The 27,974-nt window shown below is 54.2% G+C and overlaps 1 protein-coding gene across 1 annotated transcript; it reads left to right on the top strand.

Moving 5' to 3' along the window:
- The first annotated feature begins 1,551 nt into the window (after positions 1–1,551).
- Positions 1,552–26,697, top strand: LOC140900465 (counting factor associated protein D). Its single transcript, XM_078849411.1, has 13 exons — positions 1,552–1,620; positions 7,396–7,464; positions 8,882–8,941; positions 13,249–13,341; positions 14,497–14,669; positions 15,998–16,238; positions 17,275–17,467; positions 18,127–18,320; positions 21,056–21,147; positions 21,909–22,070; positions 24,015–24,204; positions 25,466–25,586; positions 26,589–26,697. The coding sequence occupies exons 2-13, from the start codon at positions 7,401–7,403 to the stop codon at positions 26,695–26,697; spliced, it is 1,692 nt and encodes a 563-aa protein (XP_078705537.1). The 5' UTR covers positions 1,552–1,620; positions 7,396–7,400.
- The last annotated feature ends 1,277 nt before the right edge of the window (positions 26,698–27,974 follow it).

The raw sequence follows: 27,974 nt of genomic DNA, 5'->3' as shown, positions 1-27,974 counted from the left end.
TGAGGATTTTGCCCAGAATATGGGAGATTCTGGCTGCGTGACTTATATTGTCAAGTGTTAGACTTTCAGATGCTTGGACTTGATTGCATTTCACCTTAGCTGTGATTTTCTAGCCTATTTGATGTTTGGGTTTTTAAAGCTCCGTTTCTCTTTGTCTTGAAGAGACTGATCATTTCTCATCCCAAACTCCTGCTGAGCAAAGTTTTTTGTCTGAGAATTTCCTCAACGTTTACTCAGTAACCAAGTTCTGTTAAAAATACCAGGGGTGTGTGTAGCAAAGCAGGGGCTGCAGGCAGGGGGTTGTGTGTATAGAGCACCAGGAATCCAGGGTCTCCCAGGCCCTCTGGGGCTCATGCAGGCCTTAGCCAGCCTAGAGGGCCCCACCCACTTCAGTCCTGGCCCTTGCAGGATTCCTCAACCCCACAGGAGGGAGACGAGGGACCCAGGGAACGGTTGCAATGAAATTCAGGTGCTGTAAAGAACCGGCACCGTCAGTGCAGAACCCCACATGCAGGTGGAGCTGGAGTAAGAGCAGTTGTTCTGCAGCACGAATTCTCCAGCCCTCTAAGCTACAGGAGATGTGGGGGGCTGCTATGAACAGGTCCCAAATTCCCCGACGGGGTGGCACCATCAGTCAGTCTCTCGCCATTACATTACAGCCTGGCCTGTGGGAGCTGAGCAGAGAGCCCCCACACCTCAGCACTGGCTGGTGAATTGCTCCCCACGCTGAGAGTCAGGACGCCTGGGTTCCCTCTGTGGCTCTGGGGTGCAAATGGGTTCAAGCAGTGAGATGCAGAGCTGCCATGTTCTCTTCCTGGCTTTGCCCACAGTTCTCCCTGGGGGGTGTTTCGCTTTGCTCTCTGGCCTGAGCCAAAAGCCTTCCACTTCCCTTGGAAGCTGAGAATGCCGGCCCCCCAGGGTGACTATTATGATGTGTAGGGGGTGGCCTGTTCCCATTAACCCTTTCATTCCCAGGAACCGCCTTGCCACAGGCCAAATGGGCCTCCTGGAGGGGAGCTAAGAGGACTCTCACAGCTAGTGGCTCTGAGAGACCCTGGGGAAGGGATGAGGCTTTTTCCTGTTTTGGCACCATCCAGCTGGGATCTCAAAGCATCTAAGCTTCTCAACCCCCCCAGGGGAGAGGAGGGTTCCTGTCCCCCAGCACGGATGGAGAAAAGTGGCAGAACAAAAGAGAATGGGGGAGTCGTAACTCCCAGCTTCCCCCTCCCCTGCAAACACACGCACTCCACCCCACTCCCTTCTCTGAGCTGCAGATAGAACCCAGGAGTCCCAGCACCCCCCTCTCTAACCCACTAGACCCCACCTCCCGGCAGTGGGCATGAAACCCAGGAATCCTGACTCCCAGTCATTCTAACCATTGAACCTTATTGCCATCTAAACAGCAAGTAAGTTGCCGTTAAGAGCCCGGACGTCTCTATTCTGGTTCCCTTTCCTCTCCTGAGCCACCAGCCACTCACAGTGCAGAGGCTATTGCCACAGATATAGATGAATATGATTACCTGTTATCCACCTTAACCACTCTGCCCCGCTGGTTAGTGTCAGCGGTGGGATCAGACCACATTCCCAGCTGCTAACCCAGACCTAGGACCCAGGACCCAGGTAAGAGCCACTCATCTTTATTTGGGGGCAAAACCCATGTCTGGGGACTATGATTCTTCGATTCCCTAAATCACCAAAAGTAGGCGAAATGGTGATAAGTTATTGCGCGTGTAGCTCCGACTGAGATCAGGGCCCCATTGGGCCAGTCCCTGCCCCACCTGAGACCAGGGCCCTGTTTTGCCAGGCTCTGCACAGGCACAGTGAGAGACGGTCCCTACCCTAAAGAGTTAAAATCGAAGTAGACGTAAGGCGGAAGGGGAAACTGAGGCACAGAGAGGGGACACAATGTGCCCACTCTCTTACAGCCGGCCTAGGGCAGCTCCAGGAGCCATGAGTCCCAGTGCAGTGTTTTAGCCACTGGACCACGCTGTCTCATAGTAACTTCTGCTAGCAGTGATAATACACTGGGGGCTTCCCAAACACAGGATGAGAGACAGCCTCTGCCCAGAAGAGTCCGAGTGTAAACTGTGGGTATGGGGACCGAAAACTGCAGGGTAACATCGCTCTGAGCCGTTAAACAGCAGGCGTGCCCCAGCCCTGAGATGGCTGCAGTTCTCTACTGCTTGAAACATTCAACCAATAGGAGGTTGTCAAGTGGTATGAGGTCCTAAAGGGTAGATTCAGAACATGTCTGATTAAATGACTGTTCATAGAGGGAGCATGGTGTTTTGCTTAGAGCAGAGGGATCTGGGAGTCAGGACTCTGGGCTCTATTCCTAGTTCTAGGAGAGAGGTGGGGGTCTAGTTGGTTACAGTGGCAGGGGGCTAGGAGTCAGGACTCTTGGGGTCTAGCCTTGTCTGTTGGAGCAGGGAATCAGGACTCCTGGGTTCTATTCATGGCTTTGCGAGGGGAAATTTATTTTCAGACATACCCTGATCATCAGAGCCTTGCTGGCTAGTTCCCCATTGCCCTGAAACTGTGTGCTCAGAATGGTATGATTACATCAGGATTGGCTCACTGGCTGTAACCAGGGTGTGGACGGAAATAGAGGCAGAGAAGAGACCCAGATAAAGGGTCTTAGGCCTGGTCTACATTACAGACGTCTGCAAGAAGGCTGAAGATGGTTCCTTATTCCCAGTTCCTTATTCGTGGTACCAGCTCTTTTTTCATGGTACCAGCTCCTTATTCCTGGTTCCCAGTTCCTTAGTCAAAGGCCCAAATGATTTACAGATACAGCCGCATAAGATAACATTTCATCAAGCCATGTGATTGAATGAGAGAAACATTTAAATGACGAATTACTTAATTATTTACGAATTACATACTCAAGTAAAGCGCTGGGCTTTTATGGCTTGTACGCAGGGCCACCCGCGGGGGGGGGGGGGCAAGTGGGGCTATTTGCCCCCATGAGAATATAGTATTGGATAGTATTGCAACTTTTGTTTTATGGAAGGGCCAGTGGCGTAGCTAGGTGGAGCGAACAGGGGGAGCGATCACAGAAAAGGCACCACCCACTGCGGCCCTTCTACTCACTTCTCCTGACGGGGCAGCGCTCCGGGTCTTCGGCGGCACCTCGGCAGCGGGTCCTTCAGTGCCACCGAATGCACCTGGAGCGAGTGAAGGACCCGCCACCGAAGACCCAGAGCGCTGCTGGGTGAGTAAAAATTAAAAAGGTGCTTAATTAATTAAAGGGCCTCCGAAATCGCTTTGCCCCTGGCCCCCTGAATCCTCTGGGTGCCCTGCTTGTAGGTAACAAAATAAAGCATGAGTCACCCTAATTGACACCTCCCTGCAGCCATCAGGCTCTTCCGAAGGAGCTGGGAATTGCCACTCGCTGCCCTGAAGCTTCATTCTTGAATAACATGCTGCAAAATGTCACACACGCACCCACCCCTCAATTCCATTTTGTGTTGAGAGTTTGAATAAGGAACTGGGTTTTGACTGGCTGGTATGTGACGAAACAAGTCTCAGTGATATGTCCCCGCAGCTGTGAAGCTGTTCTGATGTCTCTGAGACATGGACCTCCCTGGCTTGCAACATTTTCTTTGTGGAAAACCTGTGGCCCATGTCACCAGCCCTTCCCTTCAGCAGGGTCCCAGGAGCAGCAAATCTGGACGTTTCAGGGGGTTAAGCTGGGGAGCCCATGTCTGCAGAGGGTGGGGACTTGGAGAGTGTTGTGTTTGTCCCATGTGCTGGCTGGTTGTTCTCCGTGGGGGGTTCTGGGAATGGGCTGCAGGCCCCCTGAACTAGCCTGATGCAAAGGTCTGTTTGTGTTTCAGTGAGGCCCTTGTCCCTGGGACCTCTGGCTTGGAGCCATGTTGGGAGTCTGAGGAGTTATTCGCTCCTGTTGGCGAGGGAGGGAGCTGAGCCTTGAGGTTTAGTATATAAGTGAGGTGACGTGAACGGGAGTGGCAAACAGTCTGAGTTTCGAAGGGAGTGTGATTCCTGTTTTAAGTATAGCTCTCCACCAGGGAGCAGATATGGATGAGGAGAGAACAAGTGCTGGGACCTACCTTGGACGTGCTATGTTTTCCTTTCTGCCAGAAGACAGAATAGATACCAGGTATATGAAGTGCAAGCTGGTGGCCGTACTGGAGGAGAAGACACATGGTCAGGAAGCATAAGTTGCAAAACAACGAAGACTTCTTAGACAACCAGAGTTGGAAATCATTTTCACAGATGCCACAAGGGGAAGGATCAGTGATAAAGGAATTGGATATAGTAGGAACCAAAGAGGTAGACAGGCTGTTTGTGACCAAGAGGGGAAAGAGCCAGGAGGCATTCAACCTGACTAGAAGTATCAAAACATCTTCAGATATTCAACAAGTCAACTGCGGAAGAACGTGTCTCTGGAGGAATGGAATAGAAAGCTACAGGGGACATACCTGAAGGGTGTCATTGCAGTTTGAAATAAACAGCAACCAAGCCAGGTTCTTCTACCATCCTAAGAATGTAAACAATTGGTGACTCTATTAAGAAGAGCGGATGGAGAATTCAGCCATGGAGACAAGGACAATAGGGCAGTGTGCTATCTCCCCGCAGTGAAGATACGAGATGTAACCATAACATTGGGTGGGATTATGAAGTTGTCTCCACTGATGATGATATGGCATCACACAGAACTACACATATTATAGAAGACCTCAGGCACTTGGAAGGGAGCAGAAGGAAAGGAAAGGCCAGATGATCTTCTCTGAGATCCTACTGGTCCAATGAGCGAGAGAAGGCAGAAAATGCTGGAGGTGAGCTGTTGGCTGCATGACCAGTGTGAGGCTGAAGGTTTTGGTTTTGTGGAACACTGGGCCACATTCCAGTGGGAAAGAGGGCTGTACAAACAGGATGGTCTGCATCTCACAACTAGGGGGACTAATCTTCTCTGTTGGAGACTAGCTGGAACTGCTCTGAGGGCATTAAACCACCAGTGCAAAGGGGAGGGTGCTCATAAGGCTAATGCTGTACAAAACTCAAACTCACGATGTCCTGACCAACTTGAATTGATGTGGCAAAAACGTGAAAAGAGATTTTTCAATTGCTTCTATACCAATGCTAGGAGTCTGTGTAACAAGTAGGAGGAATTAGACATTCTCATTGATGAGGAAAACATTTATATACTTGGCATTACTGAAACCTGGTGGGAGAACCCACCTGATTGGTTATAACCTGTTCAGGAAGAAGAGAGTGGGTAAAATAGGTGGGTTTGTGCAGTTGGCACTCTCCATTAAAGCCCCCATAACCTGTGTTAGTTTTATTGCTAACTCAGAACTACAGGATCTTGCATGCATGTGGATCCACATGCTAACAAACAAAACCAGGGATGGGGTCTGTTACAGGTTACCGAATCAAACCAGAGAGCAGGATGAGTTACTCCTTACAGATGGGTGTTTAATATGTTGGCTGAAGTGTTGTTATAATGGGGCAGTTCTATGTGGGAGACATAGGCTGGAGCTCTCATGCAGCTGGCGATAAAACCTCATTCCAGGTATTAAAAATGGTAGATTTATATTGATTGCAGGACATATTGCACCCAACATGAGGTAACTATGTTGGTCCTCACTATGGCAGATCAAGATTAATCAGTCATGGAACTGAGTGATGGTGGTTGCCTAGGGACCAGTGATCGTGACCTGATTATTTCACTATGGACACACAGAGGGCAGGCCCAACCCATAATATATGCACTTGGTGCTTCAAGAGGGCTGATCTCTCAAAGATGGGGAACATTTTGAGTGAAATTGATTGGGAGAAAAAATTAGAAAGAAAAATGTGAATGAAAATTGAGACTTCTTTATGAAGATTTTATTAGATGGACAAAAAAGCCATGCTACCAGATCAAGAAAGAGGACAACTTTGGTCAAAAGTCCATTCTGGTTCCGTGCTGAAGTGGAGGCAGCATTTAGAAATTAAAAAAAACAACAACATATGATATACGGAAGAAAGAGGACATAGCAATCAATGTAAATGAGAAGTTATGATGTGTAGAAAATTGATAAGGGAAGCTAAAGACATCACAGAAAATCCATGTCTGGCAGGGATAAGGAAAATAAGGAGTTTTAAAAGAATATTCTGAACTAAAAAATCCCAACAATGGTATAGAGTATAGGCATATTACTAGATGGAGATAGTAAAATTGTTAATAATAATGCAGGAAGGGTTCAGTAAATATTTCTGTTTTGTATTTGGAAAGAAGCAGGATGATGTATTCATATCATGAGGATTGATGAACTACCTTGTTCCAGCTCATCAGCAGGCCCTAATAACTTGGACCCAGGAATCCTAAAAGAGTTGGCTAAGGAGATCTTTGTTCCTGGGAAATTCCAGAAGACTGGAAGAGTACTAATGTTGTGCCAATATCAGAAAAGACAAGCTGTATGACCTGAGTGACACTAGACCAGTTAGCCTGATATCAGTCCTAAAGCAGAGAGGCACAACTCACCCCACTTTGCTCTAGGCTGACCCTTTGCAGACTGACTGCTCAAGCCCCAGATCGCACACTTCCCTACAGAGACCCATAGCTTGCAAGCAGGCCCTGGAAACCTCTTACTGTTAAAGTGATAGCTTGTTGTGTTTGCACAGTTTCAATGCACACACTTGTTTCGCTTAGGGGGGCTGGAATAAGGTATACCAGTACAATGTGCAGTGCTGCAGGGAGTGGGGACGGGGGTTCGGTATGGGGTCCTCCCCTTGCAGGCAGAGTGACCCCAATGCCCCAGCATGGCTCTAGGGGGTGCTGTGCTGAAAGGGCAGGGTGCTCAGTAGGGGGTGTTCTCCCCTTATGTGTGGTGCTTTGCTGTTTCTAGCTGAGACACTGAATGAGGACACTGCCCCCTTGTGGATGTCATACCCTGGTGGCTCTTTCCCAAGTGGTCAGGATGTCCCCAGAGCCCCAGTCACATCCCAATGTGGTTAATTCCCTTCCGCCTTCCTAAATCCCCTGGCAATGTCAGCTCCACACAGGATCCTTCTTCTGGTTCTGCCCTGAAACTGCCATTCATGTTGCTACAAGCTGTCAAGCAGCTGGCATGCCCTGCCCCGCCCCAGGGGTGGCTGCATTTCACCTGTGAGGGCATAACCACGCAAAACTGGCCTGCAAAGCATGCTGGGATGGAAATGCAACCACTCCTTGCTCTGTCAGGCAAGTCCGCTGAGCTATGTTCTCTTCCTGGCTTAGAAAATGCTTTACAAGGCCCATAGGTGTAGAATACCTGGTCGTGATGCGGGCTAGAGAAGATGCAGCAGACCCTGTGGCCAGATGCTGATGGAAATGCAGGGACCAGATGAGCTTCCCCAGAGAGATGATTCATGTGATTAATTTCTGGCCCTTTTCCCTACTCCCAGACCTGATGGAAACTCTCTTCTGGAAGAAAATGGCCTCTCTTCTGTTGCCTGCATTTTGCCTTTTGAGCGGTGAGTATAATGTGTGCACACACACGCGTGCACACAGCCACCGCACACACCTGTGGTCCCCAGGAGGTTTTGTCCAGAGCACCTTAGAGCTGGTCTTTGCTGCAAAACAAAATCATAGAATCATAAAATATCAGGGTTGGAAGGGACCTCAGGAGGTCATCTAGTCCAACCCCCTGCTCGAAGCAGGACCAATTCCCAGTTAAATCATCCCAGCCAGGGCTTTGTCAAGCCTGACCTTAAAAACTTCTAAGGAAGGAGATTCCACCACCTCCCTAGGTAACGCATTCCAGTGTTTCATCACCCTCCTAGTGAAAAAGTTTTCCTAATATCCAACCTAAACCTCCCCCACTGCAACTTGAGACCATTACTCCTTGTTCTGTCATCAGCTACCACTGAGAACAGTCTAGCTCCAGGTGTGTACAGTCTAGCTCCCCGCTGTGTACTTAACGGGGGTGCGCTAATTCGGGTTAAAACAGCAGCAAAGTCACAGCGGCCCGGGTTAGCAGCTCCAGTTAAAACCAACGGGTCAACCCGGACTTGGACTCGAGGTCAAACCCGAGCAGCGGTGTCCGCACTGCTCTTTTAGCCCCCGTTAAGATCGCAGCTCTTGTTATTGCAGAGTTATCCTGGCCTATCCGCGCTGCAAAACGCTACCCATGCCAGATCTATGTTGCTGTACCCACAATGGTGTGATGCTACCCCAGGAGCTGGGATGGGTTTACGGGGGGTATCCCTAAGCCCCTCATTTTCGCAGTTTATTTGGTTTGAAATAGCCTGGGAGTTTTTCAGTGTTTATTCCTAAATGTAAATAATGGGTGAGACTTGGTGAAAAATTGAAAAGGAAGGGCAGGAGGTGGGGGTGCTTGGTCCTGACAAGGTTCTGGCTGGCTGGGGAAGCAGACAGGGCTCTGAGCCGTGGGGCTGCGCTGAAGGTACCAGCAGAAGAGTATGTGCATCTTCTCCTGACTCCAGCCACTTCCCAAGCAAAAAATTCCCTGGTTCCCAAAAAGCCAAAATTTGGGTGAAAATCGGTAGAACCCAAATTGTGGCTTTTTCAAAACTATGGGAGTTTTAGGGGGAAAATCAGCAAATGCTGAAAACAAAGGGCTTTGAGTGTAACCAAACCCATCTTGGGTTGGCACAACTGATCTTCCCCATTCCCGGTAGGGCCCCGAGTCAGCAAGGCATTTAAGCACATGCCTGACATTAAGCACCCGAGTACCCCCAATGGGATTTCCGTGGGATCATGTGATTAAAGACCGGCTCTTCCTTAACTGCCCTGCTGAACTCTAGGTAGGTGGGTAGCTGATTGCAATGCACTCTAGTCTGGAAAGGTTCCCTGTCTCCTTGCCCCTTCGGCTGGGTTTGGGGAGGGAAATGTCCGATGCCGAGAAATCAGCTGATCATTGTTTTACAGGAGCCGGGTGGACATCTGGATGGGTGGTCCCTGATTTTGGCAACGTCTACCACGTCTCAGGTGAGTGGGCCTGGTACTCTTTGGTCGGGCTCTGTATCGCAGCATGCTCTCCCTCCGGCAGATGGCTGTGGTGCGAGCACCTCCTGGTGACACCTCGACCACGGAAAGAGCGCTGCCCTGCCCTGTGTTAGGAAACACTCGGGATAATCCTGAGCCCTGACCTGGCACCTCTGATCCGTGGATCGTAAGGTGTTGTACTTGCTGAATTAAACTGCTCAGCTGCTCTGGTTAGTGGGGAGCTAGGCTTGTCCCCACTAAGCAGATGAGGAAATTGAGCACATGCAGGCCCCACGGCTTGGAGCCTCCTTGGGGCTCAACAGGCCTTAATGTTAACCAGAGAGATTAAAAACATCCCTTATAAAAACAGCTAGTGTCCTCCAGCAATCTCCCTTCCCCCCTAGGGTGACCAGATACCAAGGGTGAAAAATCAGAACAGAGGGTGGGGGGATAATAGGAGTTGTCAAGGTCCCTCCCCAACGCTGAACTCTAGGGTACAGATGTGGGGACCTGCATGAAAGACCCCCTTGGCTTATTCTTACCAGCTTAGGTTAAAAACTTCCCTAAGGTACAAACTTTGCCTTGTCCTTGAACCCTATGCTGCCACCACCAAGCGTGTTAAACAAAGAACAGGGAAAGAGCCCACTTGGAGACGTCTTCCCTCAAAAATATCCCCCCAAACCCTACACCACCTTTCCTGGGGAAGGCTTGATAAAAATCCTCACCAATTTGTACAGGTGAACACAGACCCAAACCCTTGGATCTTAAGAACAATAAAAAAGCAATCAGGTTCTTAAAAGAAGACTTTTAATTGAAGTAAAAGAATCACCTCTGTAAAATCAGGATGGTAAATAACTTACAGGGTAATCAGATTCAAAACATAGAGAATCCCTCTAGGCAAAACCTTAAGTTACAAAAAGACACAAAAACAGGAATATACATTCCACCCAGCACAGCTATTTTACCGGCCATTAAACAAAAGAAATCTAACGCATTTCTAGCTAGATTACTTACTAACTTTTTACCGGAGTTCTGAGCTGCGTTCCTGATCTGTTCCTGGCAAAAGCATCACACAGACAGACAGACCTTTTGTTCCGCCCCCCTCCAGCTTTGAAAGTATCTTGTCTCCTCATTGGTCATTTTGGTCAGGTGCCAGCAAGGTTGTCTTCTTAACCCTTTACAGGTGAAAGGGTTTTGCCTCTGGCCAGGAGGGATTTTATAGCACTGTGGACAGAAAGGTGGTTACCCTTCCTTTTATAGTTATGACAGGAGCCTATATAAGAAAAAGCCCCAAATATCAGGACTGTGTCTATAAAATCGGGACATCTGGTCACCCTACTCTCCCCAGATACAGGAGTACTGCTATGGCAAAAGGGAATGTTCTGGGCCATCACTGTCGGACTTAACAGAGACCAGCCGGTCATCTCTTAGCACTTCAACTCTTCTTCGGCCATAGTGGGAGGACATGTCTTGTGCTTAATGCACTGGGGTGGGACTCATGGGTTCAATTGTGGCTCTCCCTGTGTGACCTTGGGCAAGTCGCTGCGTCGCTCTGTGCCTCGGTTTCCCCATCTGTGAAACAGGGATGATGGTACTTTCCAGGGGGGTTGTGGGGATGAATCCATTGCTGTTTTTAGTGGAGATTCTATGGGCTGGCGTCTGCATCAATATCTAGATAGAATCAAATCCTTTCCCACCATTCTCAGCCACAGACAGACAGACAGACAGACACCATATGGGAAGGGAAAGGAAGCAGAAGAGCCTCATCCCTAGTAAGCATGTTAACAAACCAACTCTCTGCCTGCTCTGTCTCCCAGTGCATCTCAAGCCTGAGTCCCCGATGGAGACTGCGTGGTGTTGTAAGCATTGTGTTTGCAATACAGCTCCTAGGCTTCAGGCATGCAGCTGGATCTGTGCCGCTGGACCCATGCGCCCACACAGAGCCCCTTGGGTGCAAGGCTCTGGCCCCTGACTGAGTCCCCAACTCCCCCACGGCAGGGCAGGGGACTGTCTTAATGATTCTGTCTGTCAAGCTGTCTCCCCCACATGGCCATCAGCCTAAGTGATAGGTACAGGTGATGGCAGGACTAGCCTGTCCAGCTAGCTCCTCAGACTCACTGGTGTCCATTCGGCAGTTAATAATAATAATTAATTAATACCTAGCTCTTATCATCATCAGATCTCAAAGTGCTTTACAAAGGAGAATCAGGATCATTATCCCCATTTGACAGATGCGGAAACTGAGGCCCAGAGGGGGCAGCATGATTTGCCCAAGGTCACCCATCAGGCCAGTGGCAGAACTGGGAATAGAAGCCAGGTCTCCTGAGTCCCACTCCCATGCTTTAGCCATTAGCCCACACTGCCTCCCCGTTAGAGGGAGGCAGTTACTGTATATTACAATTACTGGGAAGTCCTTTTGTTCATTTAAAACACTTCCCAGGAATGGGCACGTGTCCAGCGCTGTTCAGTACCCCGGCCTAGGCTCCTGGGTGAGACTGAAGCTCCAGGGGGTGTTGCCAAGGCTCTAGGCCACACGCCCAGTGTCTCTTGTTAAGAGGAAAAACACAATCAGTGCAGAGAATGGGAAGGAACGGGGGGCGGGGGCGGAAGAGACAGAAAAGCAGCCCCGTAAGCCGCTGGAGCCGTCTAGGAGACCGGAGGGTGGTTCTGTTGTTTACACAATCCGAGGGACAGCTGGGACCTGTTTGCTGGCTCCTTGTTCCAAAACAGCCCCGGTCACGGCCAGCCAGAAAAGGGTCTTTATCTTGCCCTTAGCCCAGACTGCAGCAAACCAGCTCGGCTGACGTGGCTGCGGGAACAGCCTTTCCCAGAAGGCTCCCCTCCTGCATGCATTCCCCTTTCACCATCCTGGCCTATCCTTCGCTCCCGCTCAGTGTGGCTAAGGGCCAGGGGAGGTGGCCAGGGCATCTCTAGGAGCAGCAGAAGGCGTAATTTCCTGCTCAGGCAGACGTACACTTAGAATCATAGAATCATCGAAGATCAGGGTTGGAAGGGACCTCAGGAGGTCATCTCATCCAACCCCCTGCTCAAAGCAGGACCAGTCCTGAATTTTTGCCTCAGATCCCAAATGGCCCCCTCAAGGATTGAACTCACAACCCTGGGTTTAGTAGGCCAATGCTCAAACCACTGAGCTATCCCTCCCCCCCAAACCTGCTAGCTGTGGTCGAGGTAGCACCCTAAAAGTAGCAAAGTAGCCACAGCGGCGTGGACAGTGGCCCAGGCGAGCTGCCTCACGTACCTAGGATCCTGGCCAGGATGGCACTTGGGCAGCTAGCCCGTGCTGCCGCGGTGACCCGGCTGTTTTCAGTACACAAGCCTGATCGAAGCTGGTGTGTATACATACTCTAAGCCTGGAAATTACACCTCCAGCCGCAGTGTAGACATACTCTAAGCCAGCTGGGGGATGAATTGGCCCCTGTGGCTGCTGTGACTTTCATCAGCTAGAACTGTCTCCCGTCAACCAGAAATCAGTGAGGGCGTCATGCTCTACCCCCATTCTCTCCCTGCTCCCAACCAGCCCTGTGCCAGAATCAGGGGGTGGAGCCAGGAGGGGCTGCCAGTCCAGGGTTTCCCTTCACCCAGGGAATCCTCAGCTCCTCCCTGAGGGGCAACTTTCGGGTCACTTTGCACCACTCTGGCTCTGGATCGCTCATTAAATTAACATTGTAGCTCGCAGGAGTAAAACTTCCCCCTTGTCTGTTGTCTCTGATGAGGGCATCACTTTTCAGTGTCCGAACAGTGAAACTGGCATAACCCGGCCTCTGGAGAGTGCAAGGAGGAAATCACCACCGAGCAGATTCGTGGCGAGAGGTTCTGGGATGGGAAGGAGCGGCAATGCCAAGGACAGTGAAGTGGCTTGGCCTAATTTCCTCTCTGTTAGGCCAGGCTGCTCGGTGGCTGCTTTCGCTGTGGGGTCACAGTGCATTTTCCGAGGGGGGCGCATGGAGCGGCCTGGGTCTCGTTGCGCTGCTCGTCTGTAGCTCAGAACACAGGGAGCAGCCGGGTGCACAAATCTGCATCTCTGGGAGCTCTCGGTGATGGAGGCCGGACTCCTGTGGGTGTGAAATGGGGCAGAAGGGGAATTCTGTCCTGGGTTAACGTCCATTACAGGGAGCTGGCCCCAGTGCCCTTGGTGTGCCCAGAGGGCGGCGCCGCACATGGCTTGAATTGGGCATGGCTGAGCTCATCCCACGTCTGTACGGTGAATCCATACTAGAGACTAGGCCTCGGCCCTCTGTCTCAATGGCATAGACTTGGGCTCATCTGGCTCCTGTTCTGGTGGCCTGCAGGGGTTATCGACCTGCCGTTCGCTGAAATCCAGGAGCCCTTCGAAGCCTGGTACAACCTGACGGGAGAGAAGAGCCGGATCCAGTACTACCAGGGTAGGCGTGCTGGGCACCTGGTCTCTCTCCGCTCCTCACCAGGGGGCAGGGCCAGTTCCCACCATTGGGGCCAAACTCGGAGGTGACGTATTGAATGCTGTAAAGGAGCCCCAGGAAAACCCCACCCCTCAGCCTGACGTGCCCCCACATCCCACTCCACGAACGAGGGTAGCCTGATTCGACTTGCTGCGACTTGGGGCCTGATCCAGAGCCCAGCGGGAGCCTGTCCATTTACCTCACTGCGCTTTGGGTCAGGGGATCCTCTGAGCAGTGGGGGAAGGAATGAGCTAGCAGAGAGGGGCCCTACATTCCCACAGCTGTTCAGTGTTCCCTTGGCTCCTCTTTCTCCTGGCCCCCTTGGGGTGTGAGCGGGAGTCGTCCCCCCCCATGCAGAGGGCTGAGTGCAAGGAGGGGGTGCATGTTCCACCTCTGCAAATGGGTGTGAGCTGGAGGGGCTGCAATGCACCCTAGGTGGTAGAGGGTGTAAGTTGCTCCAGGTGGGTCAGTTGCAGGGGTGCCAGAAGCAGGGGCAGGGAAGGGGGAGCACAGGGCCATGCCCCCCCTTTTTACTGGCCATAAGGGCAAACAACAAGGGGGAGGGGGCAAAAAGGAATGAGTGGGGTGCAGGGAAGAGGCGGTGCAGGAACAGGGCCTCGGGGGGCATGGGCAGTGTGTGTGGGGGGTCTTGGAGGGCAGCAGGGGGCAGGGCCATAGTTCAGGCACCTATGGCCCCCCCACAAACACATTTTTAGAGCACTTCCGCTGCTCCTGGTCTGTTGTCTCCCTGGCAGGGGAACACCCAGCTCCCCACAGTCTGGTGCTCAGCCCTCGCTTTCCCTCTGCTGCTCAGCCTGGCATGGCTGGGCACAGAGGGGATAACGGGGCAGCCAGGCCCATCGTGGCTATGGACTGGCTGCAGGGAGTTCAGCATCACACCAGCTCCTAGGGCTGCTTCCCCATCTCCCCGGGATCTGCCCCAGGTGGGTGTAAAAAGCTACGGACAGTGACGCTTCTCAGCTTGAGAGTTAAACCCTTGGTACCATTCCCCCTTCTCAGCCTGCTCAGGGAGAGGCTAAGACCCTGGCGGTTTCTCCCCTTCCCTCGCTGGGCCCATGAAATGTCTTGCCCTTCCCGCATCTCTTCCCTGCCTCCTAGGGCAAGTGATCACCTTCCAATATGGGGCAGAGAGGCTGTTTGGTGCCCTCTACAAGATCACCCCAGAGACCACCGAGCTGGAGCTGAACGTCCAGAAGTGCTTCCGGATCAGCGGCAGCCCCAGGAAGCGTATCTATCCACAGAGCGTCCTCCCCAGGCTGGACGGCTTCAAGGTGAGGCCTGGCAAAAGGCAGGAGGAAACGCCAGTCGGTCGGGCCTTTGGTTCACAGCGAATGGATTCCTTTGGCCTGGGTGGCTTCCTGGTTTAGCTGGGCAGCCCCCACCCCACCAAGGCTTCTTGTAGGAAATGGCATCTCCCCAAAGCTCGTTAGACCCGGCTAAGTCTGAACCAGGAGCCCAGCCACCCCTCATACGTGCTCCTCTCCTGTGTCCATTTCCTGGGGGCTCAGAAGAAGCTGAATGCAGGGGACAAGCCTGCGTCTAGTCCCTCCAGCGCTCCCAGTATCCTTTGCCACGGTCCTGCCTGGGGGGAAGGTGCGGAGGGGCTGACGCCTGGCATTCCCCTAGTGCACCTGGGTGGAAAGCAGCTTCCCAGTTGCTGCTGCTGCTCCTTTAAGGAATGCATAGCCCCGAATCGGGGTTGCGGGGGAGACTGAACCCCATTCCCTCCCCCAGGCACCGCAGCTGCTGGTGAAATAACATTCCACCCAGGCGAGCCACTCTCTGGAGGGTCGGTTCCGCCTGGCCGGGAAGCCGAGGGCACAGCTGGCAGCGCCCGTGGAACGCCCATCCCAAAGCGGGCGGGACTGGCAGCTCCTCTGTGGGAGCCAAGGCTAGCACTGCTGAGGGACAGGCTGGAGGTGCATCGGCAGAGCCGTGCCCCGTGCCTGGTTGCAGCCAACGTTCTGTGCGTCAGGCGCCCACTGCCGAAGGCCCCGAAGCCTTTCCAAGAGCGGAAAGCCAGAGTTTTCAGGAATAAATATGGGGACATTTAAGAAACACGTTTTCAGGGGTGGGGGGGAAATAGACAACAGGGTACAGCTTGGGGAGCGGGGAGCCTTTTCCAGTGATTGGGGCAATCGTCATAACATTGTCCAAGGATTGTGGCTTTATACAACTATACACAACTAAGTATCTGGACACGTACTGCAAGAAGTGCTGCTGTTTGGAAGCACGCTGTTTTTTCAATGGCAGCTCCAGGAAACTGAGGCAGGCCCTGAAATCGTCCTGGACATTCAGTTTTCATTTTTGAAATATGAACAAATGTGTGCTTTGGTTTTGCCACCCTTCCTTCTGCGCTCTCTTGGGAGCTGGGCGGCTGGAGAGCAGCAGCTGCTGTACCCACCCTCCCCCTCCAGCTCCCCTTCTCCCCAGCAGTGTCCTCTAGTTGGGAACTTGAAATATGGGAACCCTAGCAAAGGGCCTAAAGGCGATCGCAGTATTTTTTGTGATCTCGCGACCCCCTTTTGGGTCAGGACCCCCAGTTTGAGAAACGCTGCCTTAAGACAACACGGTACTGACTGCAATGTCCCCTCCCCAGCCCGTGCGGGAGGAGTTCTACAAAGGGCAGCTCTGCACCGTGTGGCAGAACGTGTCCTACTGGGGCCAGAAGGAGAACGTCTACACTTTATGGGTGGCCAGCTCCGCCGACGGCCCCGTGCCCGTCCACTACGAGATGCAGGGCTTCAACAGCCTGCTGGACTCCCACTACGACAAGTGCAAGATAGACTACAGCGGCTTCACCCACAGCTACCCAGCCGGGGTCTTGGACCTCCCAAGCAGTGAGTGGCAGTTCTCCCTCCTCCCTCCATGCTGTAGAAGTGCTTAGCTGGGGAAATTCCACAGCCAGAGCTCCCGAGCCTGAGCAGGGAGGTATGTGCCCTGAGTCCTGTGGGGACCCAGGGCCGGGATCTCTGAGCCAGGACGCTGCCAGAAGTAGCCCCAAAACATGGCCAGGAGCTGCACTGGGAACGTGAGCCCACTGGCTTCACTCCTGCAGACCAGGGAAAACCATCACAGTGTAGTGAGTCAATCAGGAGTGGCCAAGTCTCCACGTGATCCTGTTGGCTGCTGCTAAATCTCCAGGGGTTTGCATTGATCAGAGACGTGGAAACATATGGCTGGTTAATCCTTTCACGGCATGTGCCCCAGCTAATGCTGGTACCAGCAGATTCAGGCCCCCTGAGGAACCATTCAGTCCAACATTCCCACGCACCCACCTTCCCCATGCAACTATGCCCTGCCAACTGGGTGGGAGCAGGGCAGGCCCCTGGTCTGGGGCTGTGTGCATTTACCCCAGAGATCAGCTGAGTCCCACTAGAACGATGGTGTCACTCTGGATTTGTGCCAGTTTGTCCCTGTGTTAAGTGTGTGTTGGGGCAAGAGCGGATGGAGGTTTCCTGTTAAATAGACCCTGAAATGTGGCCCAGCCAGCGCTCAGATAAAGGCAGGGAGATCTGGATTCACACCAATGAGCAGCAATCTTCATGCTAGCACGTCCAGGGGCCCTGGTCCAGAGGGGAGCCTGTGGCTTGTTGACCCCCTGCAGACACGTTGTCTGAACCGCTTCTCACTGACCCATGGGCTAAAGCTGGCATGCTGAGCTTCTCTGGTGGATTTTGCTCTGGGCAAGGAACAAAGGGTTTGTTTCAGGCTGACGTGCGGTGCTCTATGAATTCTTGGCAGCTGGGTTGTGGGATCTGAGATATTGCAAGTAGGGGGTGGTACAGATACCGGGGGATTGCCGGTTGGTGTCTCTGAGCAATGGCTTTCTGGCACGTGCTGTAACCTCCCCACTAACCTCCGGCTCGGTCCTAGACATGGAGTGCGAGTTTCCTCCAGGAGACGGAGTGGAGCATCATATCCTCGCCAACCCCATGGGGGATTTCATGGGCAGGCAGGCGGATCGAGGCCATCAGCTGTTCCATCACTACCGGCGGGAGTACAGGAAGGAGTATGGCAGCGAGAAGGAGCTCGAGCGCAGGGCACAGACCTTCATTCACAACATGAGGTGCGGGAGCTCAGATATTGGGGCAAGGTAGCCAGGCTCCTGGGATGCTGGGAGGGGGCAGGGAATGGTGGGGAGCAGGGAATGTGTCATCCCAGATTAGCCTTGTTCCTCTGACCCAGCCTGGATGTGCCGAAGAGTCAGGCAAGCCCAGAGCAACATGGGATTAATTTGATCCTGGCCCTTCCCATAATGTCAGTGTCAGGCGGATGCCAGCACAGGAAACCTCTTCTTGCCCCGGATGGATTAGAACCCAGCTCTCCAGAACTCCACCCCGCTGCCCTGCGTCGCTTCTTCTGAGAACTCACAGAGAACCGAGACGGCCAGAGACAGCTGTGCTCCCTACCCTGCCCCGTGCTCCCCACTCCTAACTAGAATGAAGGCTCCCTGCCATTCACCCTTCTGGCAGTGTAAATGTGAATCACGCCCTGAGTATCTAGCCATCAGTCAGCTGCTGGCTTCATAGCGAGAGGGGAGGAGATGCATGTCTCGGAGCACAGAGCAGTCATCTCCCGACTGTCACTTGACCTAGCACCAAACGGCGGTTATTTAAGTGTGCGTGTGAGGTGCTGCTGCAGGGATGTGCCCGGGGTACACCAGGGCTGCCCACCAGCCAGAGCTGCCCAGCTCCCACTCTCTTCATGGCATCCATCCCCTCCCAGGTACGTCCACTCCAAGAATCGAGCCCACCTGCCCTACAAGCTGGCACTGAACCACCTGGCCGACCGCACCCCAGAGGAGTTGGCTGTGTTGCGGGGGAGGCTGCAGGACCAAACTCCCAACAATGGGCAGCCGTTCCCACTGGCACAGTACGCTGGCATCATCCTGCCTGAGAACCTGGACTGGAGGCTGTATGGTGAGGAAGGCCACCTGTGTCAGCATTGACCACACATCCCCAGGGCTGCTTCACACGCCGACTGGCTGCAAAGTCCTTGTTCTCCCGCAGTCCCCTGACAAGTGGGAAGCACCCTCTGCCTCCAGGCGATGCTGAAATGCAGCCCTTAGGCCTGCTAGAGTCTTGGGCGGCTCCCTGCTTTGTACCCATGTGACGGAGTCAGGACTCACCACCGCAGCACCTCCCGCTGTCACGTCTGGGAATTAGTTCTGTCCTCTGTGGGGCACCCTCTGCCAGTGGTGTCCTGTCTGTCATCTGCTCCCCCATTGGTATCTGGACCCGCAGTGCTCCCTGCTCGGCAACTTCCGCTTCTGGTCACTGCCCTCCAACAGTGCCCCTTAGTCCATCGGAGGGGGAAGAGAGGGGGTTCCTGGTTAACTGCAACTTGGAGTCTAGCCCCTCACATCTGGGGCACATTGCAGTCCAACACTGCCACTCTTCATCAGCCAGGTGCAATGCAAGAGGAAAGGGGGGCCGGGACCCAGGCCCACCCACTACTCTGGGTCCCGGCCCAGGAACCCTCTAGTGGCAGCCTCCCTGCCCTCCTTCTTGTCTCTCGCTCATCTATCCTCCCTGGGCCAATTCCTCTCTGGCCCCTCACACCCTCTAGGCCCCTCCAATCAGGGCCCACAGCTTGACAGGTACTGGGCTGGAGCTTTCCTCAGCTCCCCCAAGCCTGCCCACCACTGCGCTGTCCAGGGTGCTAGGCTCCTTCCCTCAGGAGAGGGACCTTCTCCCTTGAAGGTCTGAGACAGACTGCCCTGCTTTTCTGCTGCACAGCCTTTATATATGGCTGAGCCTGGCCCTGATTGGCTGCCTCCTGCTCAGCCCTGATTGGCTCTCCCACAGGCCCTCCCTGATTGGCTGCCAGTCCGCACAGCCACTCTGGCCTGCCCTAGCCATGTCTCACCCCACCACAACCCACCTTTCAGCTACCATCCTGTTAGATGGGGCCTGGATGGAGCTTGGGAGAGGGTGACTGTCCCCTTTAAAGGGCTAAGGGTCAGTTGGCCCCTAATCCATGGCATGTCCCTCTAGGCTTCCTGGGACTCCTTGGGCGGATAAAGGCCTAGGGAAGGGCTGAGGCGGGTGCTGGAGGAGAGGAAGAAGGTCCCAGGGGAATCGTCTGTCTCTTTAAGGACCCAGGACCCGGAGCCTTGGAGGGAAGCAGGGGTATGGGCAGGGCTCCCCCCTTGCAGCCAACCCAGATGAGCCCTGGGAAGGAAGGCAGGATATCTGCTGCCTCCTCTGTCTCACAGCGGGAGAGACACCAGCTTGGGGAAGCAGGGCTGCCTGCCTGCTGACCCCTCCCTGGCCAGGGAGGAAGAGGGCTAAGCAAAGAGAGGTCCAGCTAGGAGAAGCTGCTGTAGGCTACAGCTGGCCTGAACCAGCACAGCCCCTGAGAGGAGGGCTGGGGAGAAGAAGGGTGGGGCTCCCGAGGGTAGTATATCAGAGCCCATGAAAGGGGGAGCCAGGGCTTAGCTCTCGGCTCTGGGAGTCAGTTAATGCAGAGAACCCAGAGGGAGCTGAGGGCAGGGAGCCTGCAGGGCCATCCCAACTGGGGGTTGCTCTGTAGATGGCGACCCTGGTGTAGGGCTCCTCCTGGAACAAGTTGTTCTACCATAACTCGACAGAGGGGGGCAGCGACGAGCATCACTCCCAGTTCCCAACACTCAGGAATAGTAGGGCGAATTCCCAGGTCAGCGCGGGGGGGGGAGAAGAGACAGGGTGTGGGGCCCTTTCAGTCCTTTTAGTCGGACGGCTTCAGACTAACCAGCGCTGGCTGGGCTGGGGAGAGACGGCCTGAATTCAGAGAGGAATCCCCTGGGCAGGTTACTTTAATTCAAACCCTCCTGCTAGCTGTCTTTCCTGCTGTCCCTGCCAGCCACTTGGCATGTAGGTTACCCAGCATAGGCTGTTGGATGCCACAGCTCCTGGGTGAGTGTCTGACAGGGTGTAGGTTGTCCGGGGGTGTGGCTGCCCACCAGCTGGGGGTGTAGACATAACCCGCGTTGGCAAGCTAAAGCTAGCAATGTAGCGGCAGACGCGGCTAGCCACCCTGGTCGGATCCCATCTGAGACCCTAGGTACGTACTTGGGTGGCTGGCACCTCTTGCCACTTGTCCTACCAGGCCGGCACTGCTGGTTTTAGCAGGTTAGCTGGATCAAAGCTAGCGTGGGTGTGTCTCCTGGAGTTGGAAATGACCCCTCCAGCTCTAGTGTCAATGTATCCCGAGTCGTCACTCCCGCATTGAGAGGGCCGGAAGGTGTAACTGGCACCATCTTAGACTCCTTTCTGACTCTGACTTTGGCTTCCCACTGGAATAACCACGAATCCAGCAGTACGAGGGATAGCTTGGTACCAGGAGTGTGATGGAAACTGGACTCCTCCTTCCTGCTCATGACCCACCGAGTCATGTGTGTGGGCCTCTGCTCTCCGGCAAGATGGCCCAAAAGTTTGCCGCTCGCTCTTCATGCTGCATTTCTTCAGGGTAGCGAGGCACCTGGAGTGGGGGAGAAGGGCAGCGAGTGGCAATTGCTAGGGGAAAGGGGAAGAGAAGAATGGCCCTCTCGTGGTACAGAGGCCAGGTGGCATGGTAGCTCCAGGCGTTCAGGAGCCGGGGAGATCAGAGAGCTGAAATGTGGAAGATCTGAGTTCTCTACTGCAAGTGGCTCATTTCTTATTCTCTCCCACAGGCGCGGTGACCCCAGTGAAGGACCAGGCTCTGTGCGGCTCCTGCTGGAGCTTTGCTGCTACAGGAGGATTAGAAGGTGCCCTGTTCCTCAAGGTAACAGCCCCGCTGCCTCGTCACACCCTCAGCTTGTACGGGCAGGGATCACACCACAGGGTGGAGCAGCCAAGACGCCCCCCGTTGTGGTCTTTCAACGCTCATATGTACTGTGGTAACACCGAGATGCCGCAGCTGAGATCACGGCCCATTGTGCTGGGAGCTGTACGCACACACAGTAAGAGACAGCCCCTGAATTCAGCTGACACACTGCAGAGACAAGGCAGAGGGTAGGAGAAGGGCAGTATCGCTATCCCCACGTAACTGGTGGGGAAGTGAAGTACAGAGAGAAGAAGTGACTTCCGGGGCCACACAACGAGCCAGGCATCAAACCCAGACCCGCTGTGGGCCCGGCCAGTGCCTTAAGCACAAGCCGCGGCCTCCTTCCCCTTTGCCGAAAGCCTCCAGAGCAGATTAGTTTCCGCTACTGATGGGGGAGTCCCTGCTTTCAGCCCCAGGCTGTAACTCTGCCTGGAGTCCTGCCCCAGGAGCTCCCCAGTGTGAGCAGCTCTGGCTGGCCACACCGGCATCACTGACGGGATGATGCTCACCCGAGACACAGCTCCCGCGGGCCATGTATCCCAGCCCAGGGATAGAGGGAGAGCGGTCCCCAGAGCATGCCCATTGGGGGGATGTAGTAGCTCCCTGGACGTGGTCTTGGTGAGCCTGTGTGTGATGTGTCAGCCTTGACGTAAAGGGGATGGTGAAGTTCAGGTTTGAGTTCTCTGTGCCCGACCCTGCCCTCCCGCTCTCCTCCCCAGACCGGAGGCCTGACCCCCCTTTCTCAGCAAGCCCTGATGGACTGCTCCTGGGGCTTCGGGAACTACGCCTGCGACGGCGGCCTCCCTTGGCAGGCCTTTAAATGGGTCAGGAAGCACGGCGGCATACCGAGTGCCAAGTCCTATGGGCCGTACAGGGGCCAGGTGAGTCGGGCTGCTTTTCTAGGCACCTGCTAGGGGAGCCGCAGAGAGCATTTATTCTACCTGCTCGAGCAGCGTGCCCTTGCACCGAGTGGGGATGTGATGCGGAGAGCCCCGGAGAAATGCCCCCGGCTGCCAGACGCTGAACTGTGGGCTCCCTTGACAAAGGGCTGGGGCTGCTGACGGGAGAGCTTGGTGCAGGGCCCAGCAAAGATGGAAGTGGCCTGGGATGCGATCCTGGGAGCAGCTGATTCCCCCTCTCCCCACTCCCACCCCACAGCATGTCTATTGTGCAGATGGTGAGTCTCAGGCATGGTCCTGGGCTGGCTCCTCCCTGGCTGCCAGACAAAGGAAATTGTGAGCCTCTGTTCACCAGCCTCCAATGCTCTGACGGGGCTAGAGAAGTCGAAATCCATCCCTCCACTCACCGTGCAGGGCCCTGGCATGAGATGAACCTCCAGCATGCCCTAGATGTTAGCGGGGTCAGACAGAGGTTCATACCTGTGGGCAGATAACAGGGCCCAGAGCCCAGGCTAGGCACTGGGATAGCGGGCGATGATGCCAATCAGCATCTAACTAGAATGTGCTCCTGGTGGCTGAATTTCCTGGTGCTCATTGTGGATCCTGCACCACTGAAGCCAAAGGGAGATTTATCATTGATTTCAATGAGGGCAGGAGGTGGTCCAGAACTAGCAGTCTGAGTTCTGAAGTTATCTGTGGAGTGGATGGGCCGCCTAGCGCTCGGGCTGCAGGAGGAGAGGGGTGCTGCAGGGCTAGTCTTGCTAACATCTCAGGGAGCCCAGTCCGTTGTGATACAACTTACTAGCTACGTTCTCCTACCACCGATCCAGAGAGATGGGAGCGGGGGGAGCCTTTATTTCTTCCTTGACATTATAACCAGTTTTAGACAATGTGCAGGGGCTTTGATTTTACATGGAAGGTGTGATGGGCAGTGGTATAAAACCCTTGGAGGAACTGATAGATAAGCAATTGCTTCTGAAGATCCTGAAGTCTCCCCTCGCTGCAAAATTCTCGTCCCTGTTACAGAAATCTCAGATCCAAGCAAACCTACCTGCTCCACTCACCTCTGAGTCCTGCGAGTGTTTCTTCTCCACGGCTCCCATTTAGTACTGTAACCCTCGGTACAGCCCCTCTACAGCGTCTGGCTCCCGAGGGCTTTTCCTTAAATGACGAGAGGGGACTTGTAAGGCTCCGGAAGACTAGAACCCAGGTCTGCAGAGTGCCAGGGGATGGGTGTGGCTCTCAGCAGCCCGGCAGAGTTGCAATGAATAAGCCCTGGGAGAACAAGCACCGCAGCACCCACCATTACTTCTGATTGGTGCACGTGCACTATTTAAGCATGGAGGGTGTTCCAGGAAGCTGTCTGTGCAGCTTGGCAGCTTGTGGCTTATTGCCACCGCAGGCCCTGCTCTGGTCCCTGATTTGGACCTTGGCTCTGTTCTTTGGCTCTGATTCCTGGCTTGGCTCCTGATCCTTAACTCCGCCTGCAATCCCTGCCTACACTCCTGACTCTGGTTCTGACCTTCACCTTGACTCCTGCTTTCTGCCTCTGGCTCTGTCCCCTGGCTTGAGCCCTGACTCCCACCAAGCCTTCTTCCTGGTCCTATCTGCTAGGCCTGACCACCCATGTCCCAGCTATGCCAGGGCTTAACAGATGCACTGAACTCTTCTCCTTGCCTTGTGGGGTGTCCCGCTAATGAGCCAGTCAACTGCTGCTGGTTCTCCCTGGGCTGAGCAGGCAGGAGAGTGTCTGGCTGGCTGGGTTTGAGCTGGCGGCATATCACGGATCAGCTGGCATCCTCTGGCTCTTATCCAGGCTTGGCCGCAGTGAGGGGGTGGATGGAGGTTGCTCTGTGAGCATTCTGGCTGTACGGGGACACTCAAACCATACTGCTGTTAAACTCCCGTGTCCCGCCTGCCTCCCAGAACGGATATTGCCATTACAACTCGTCTAAGCTCCTCGCCAACATCACGGGCTACGTCAACGTCCCGGTCGGCGACGTCACCGCCCTGAGAGCCGCCATCTTCAAGAACGGCCCTGTGGCCGTCAGCATCGATGCCTCCGCCAAGTCGTTCATATTTTACTCCAACGGTGTCTACTATGAACCCCGGTGTGGTGAGTCCAGCCCTGCCAGGCGCGCGGTGCTCCCGGTGGGACGAGTTTGCATGGCTAGGAGGAGAGGCTGTGTCATGGTAACCCTTTGCCAGAGGCTGCTGGATCCCAGATTGCTCAGGAGACAGGGTGGCTGCACACCCCCGTGGGGCAGGAGAGTCCCAGGCTATTCTGTTCCATCCAGGGTTTTCTCTGCTGGCTCCAACACCATGAGCCGGGTGGACCTTTAGTGCATCACACTGCTCTCTGCTACTCGGGCACCCCCTCCCTCTCCCAGTGCCTCTTGGGGGCCACACATGACTGCCAGCCTGGGGGTGCTGGTGCCAACTGAAACTGTACAGAGCCACCTCCGTGCATGGCAGGACATTCCCCCGGATGAAGAGCGCCCAAACAGCACAGAGCCAGGCTGGCCCCCCGATCACTACCAGGCACTCCAAAGGCATGGTGAAGGGAGGCAGCAGAGACCCTAGAAATCCAAGGTCTGGGCGTCCCATTCTGGGGTGCAATCCAGCCCCATGAGGGCTTGCATCATCACCTGCCCTGCAACCTTGGGCACCTCACAATGCTTTGCTGTGGTAGCTCCCAGCCATGGCCGCTCACAAACAGCAGGCAGGTCACACCCTGAGTGTCTGTGTACGGCTGCCGCGCTGGTCCAGCTACTCTGAGCCCAGCAGCCTGTGAGCAACACTCCAGCCATGCTCTGGCTTCCACCAGCCTCGGTTACTACTCACAGGGTGACCCCAGCACACTCTCAATCCCAGGGTTTTCCCCAAAACTTGTGTTTCTGTGTGGCCCAGCCCTTTCCTGGACTGTTCAGCTATTACTGGTCCCCCAAGGGGTCAGTATTCAACAATTTGCTACATTAACTGGAGTTACCAAATAGTTTGGTTTAAACACAGCCCTGGATTAGTTTAGTTTAAAAATAAAATACATTTATTTAACTACAAAGAGGGAGGTTTTGAGGGAAAGTCAGACATGGGTAAGAGAGAAATAAAGCTAAACCGCTGTCTGGTAGCTGAAACGTCGCAAGTGAGGCTTGGTTCAAGGTAAAATCGTTACGGCAGGTTTCCAGCGACAATGCTGATCAAATTCTGAAGTCAGGATCTCCCCCAGAGCCAAAGTGCTGGTTCCTTTGTCATCTCAGATGTGTGTGAGAGAGGAAGAGATCCCTGGGGTGTTTTTGCCCCTCACTTTTGCAATCCACTCACCCTCTGGAGTGGATTCTTTTGAGGTTTCCCCCTCAAAGCCATGTTTATTCACACAGTAAAGAAGGTGACCTGGGATCTGCAGGTGAAGGTGGCTCCTTCTCCCCTGTGCATGCTGAAATATAGACTTGCTATGTCTCCAGCCCCAGGACCCTGTTTACTACTTACATGTACATTGAGGTGAACCCACATTGCTTTGTTTAGCCTAGACCTGCTTAACAACTCTTGCCTAGGCAGGGCTGTGGGGGTTTGAACATGCGCTAACATTGTGCAGGGGGAATTCATAACCTTACATAGAATGTCGCTGCGTATCTTTCACCAGGATGTTATTGACCAGCAAGTTGTTAGTTTTCAAATGAGACCTGACAGGGCATATTTTGTATAAAGATGATCACAACAGTGTGTCGGGGGGAACGGGGGGAATACAGCAGTGCTTTCGGTCACGGTGGGCCCCTGCTTCCATGGCCTGACACCCCAGGATTCCTGCCTCCCTTCTGCAAGCTTTGCCCCCAATCATGCCCCTCCCCAACCTCCCCATGACAGCACTTAGGAAGGTGTTGCATTCTCATGCTTGAAGAATCCCTGATAAGTGGAGCAATGCTCGGGGGTCTTCCAATGCAATGCGCCAGCCCCCTGCACTAAGAGCTTGGCAAGAGCTTTGCATGGGCTCTGCCACCAGGTGGCAATCATAGTCCATCCTAGGTTTCCCAAATAACTTCCCTGGCAGAACTAGACTAGCCGGGCGGTTGATACCGCCCCTCCCTCTTGGCACGGCCCCATATAAAATAGACCTGACTGTACAACTCTCCAGGCTGCCTGCAGGAGGGCATTTGATTCACACTGTGGGGCGTGGAGGAAGCTACGTCTTGGGAGAGTCCCAACCCGTGGCATCTGATGCAGAAACCATTCAGTGGGGCGCTCTGGGCTGTGGTAGGCAGGAGGTCAGACTAGATGGGCGTAATGGTCTCTACGGGCCTTAGTATCCATGGATCTGCCCCCATGGGGAGTCCTTGCTCGTGACCACTCCAGGGCTGCTGTGGCTGAGTCTGTTTCTCTACATGAGACTTGTCTTTTGGCCTCCTGGGAATGCAAGAGCCCGGATGCCAGGGAGGAAAGTAATCGCAGCAGGTTAATAGCAGCATGAGAAACCCCTTTGCTAATCTCCTTTCCTCTCGGTCGTAGGGAATGCCAGCAGCAGCTTAAACCACGCGGTGCTGGCCGTGGGCTACGGGGTCCTGCAAGGGGAGAGCTATTGGCTCATCAAAAACTCCTGGTCCACCTACTGGGGTAACGACGGCTACATCCTCATGTCCATGCGGGACAACAACTGCGGGGTGGCGATGGCTGCAACGTACCCCATCCTGGCCTGATCTCCAGCCGCTCCTGGGTCAGAGGGAAGCGAGCTGGCTTCAGGATGCTGGTCCTTAGCAGCCTGCCGGGCCTGCTCTTTATCTGTGCTTGGCTTGCGCTCTGGACGGGACCAAGCTATGTGCTTTAGCACCTGATCCTGCATGGCCTAGGCGCTTGCTCATTCATGCTGAGTACCCTGAAATCCCCCGGGAAGCCAAATGGAAACTCAGGGCAACAAGGGCCTCCTGAGGCTGCATCTGCAGGGTCAGCCCCTCTCGCTGGATAGGATTTCAGCTCAGCCCAGGTAGGCAGACCCGAGCGGATTTTGATCTAGCTAGACGCAGTCTCCGCTAGCCTTGATCTAGCGAGATCAAAGCTGGCTTGAGTAACAAGGCCAGTGTAGCCACTTAGTGCCAGGGGCCAGTCTCCTGAGTACCCCCCACCCCCGGTCTTGACTCCAGCAGCTAGCCTGTGATGCCACCCACGCTGCTGCTGTTACTCAAGCTGGCTTTGATCTAGCTAGATCAAAGCCAGCTGGGCTCTGCCTACAGGTGTGGCATGCTCACCTCCTGATTGCAGCACCCACGTGCGAAGAGCCCTTTGTGGAGCTTTGAGAAGCTTTAGGTGCGCAGCATCCCCGGCACCGGAGAAGTCAGACCAGCTGCTGTGGGCGGGGGGAGCCCTAGCTCCGGCTGGGCACTGAAAGGAGGGGTTCTCTGTGTGGTGCTCCAGCCCCTCTACCCCTCTCTCCCTGTAGCTGGCTCGCAGTCTGGTGAGTTACAGTAACTAGGGCAACTCCCAGGCCTGCAGCTGGCAAAGAGAAGTAGCTGATGCGACTGATTCTGGTCCTGTCAATAAACTCGCTGGTAAAGGCACAAAGTATGCGGAGTGTTGTCTGCTTGCTGGGCTCCGCCAATAATGGGGTGGGGTGGCAACCCAGCTAGGCTGCTGTGGTCACAAGGGAAAGCATAACTGACCCCTCTTGTAAGCCAGGCCACCTGGATTCCCCCAGTTGCAGGCTCCCTTCTGTGCTTTGGGACTCTGCTCCGGAGCCTCCGCTCTTGCGTAAAAGAGAGAAGATCATGCCAGCCCCCATGGTTGTGAAGAAAACCATAGATACAAACAGAGAGTAATGGCTGTGTCATCTTCCTGAGTCTGCAGAGAGCCTGAAATGAGAGTTCTGTTGTGTGAGCACTGTCCTGTTTTTCCCTCAGTTAG

This window comes from Lepidochelys kempii, chromosome 19, assembly GCF_965140285.1.
Source record: "Lepidochelys kempii isolate rLepKem1 chromosome 19, rLepKem1.hap1, whole genome shotgun sequence".
Classification (NCBI taxonomy): Eukaryota; Metazoa; Chordata; order Testudines; family Cheloniidae; genus Lepidochelys; species Lepidochelys kempii.
This window is presented reverse-complemented; position numbering and strand designations above follow the sequence as displayed.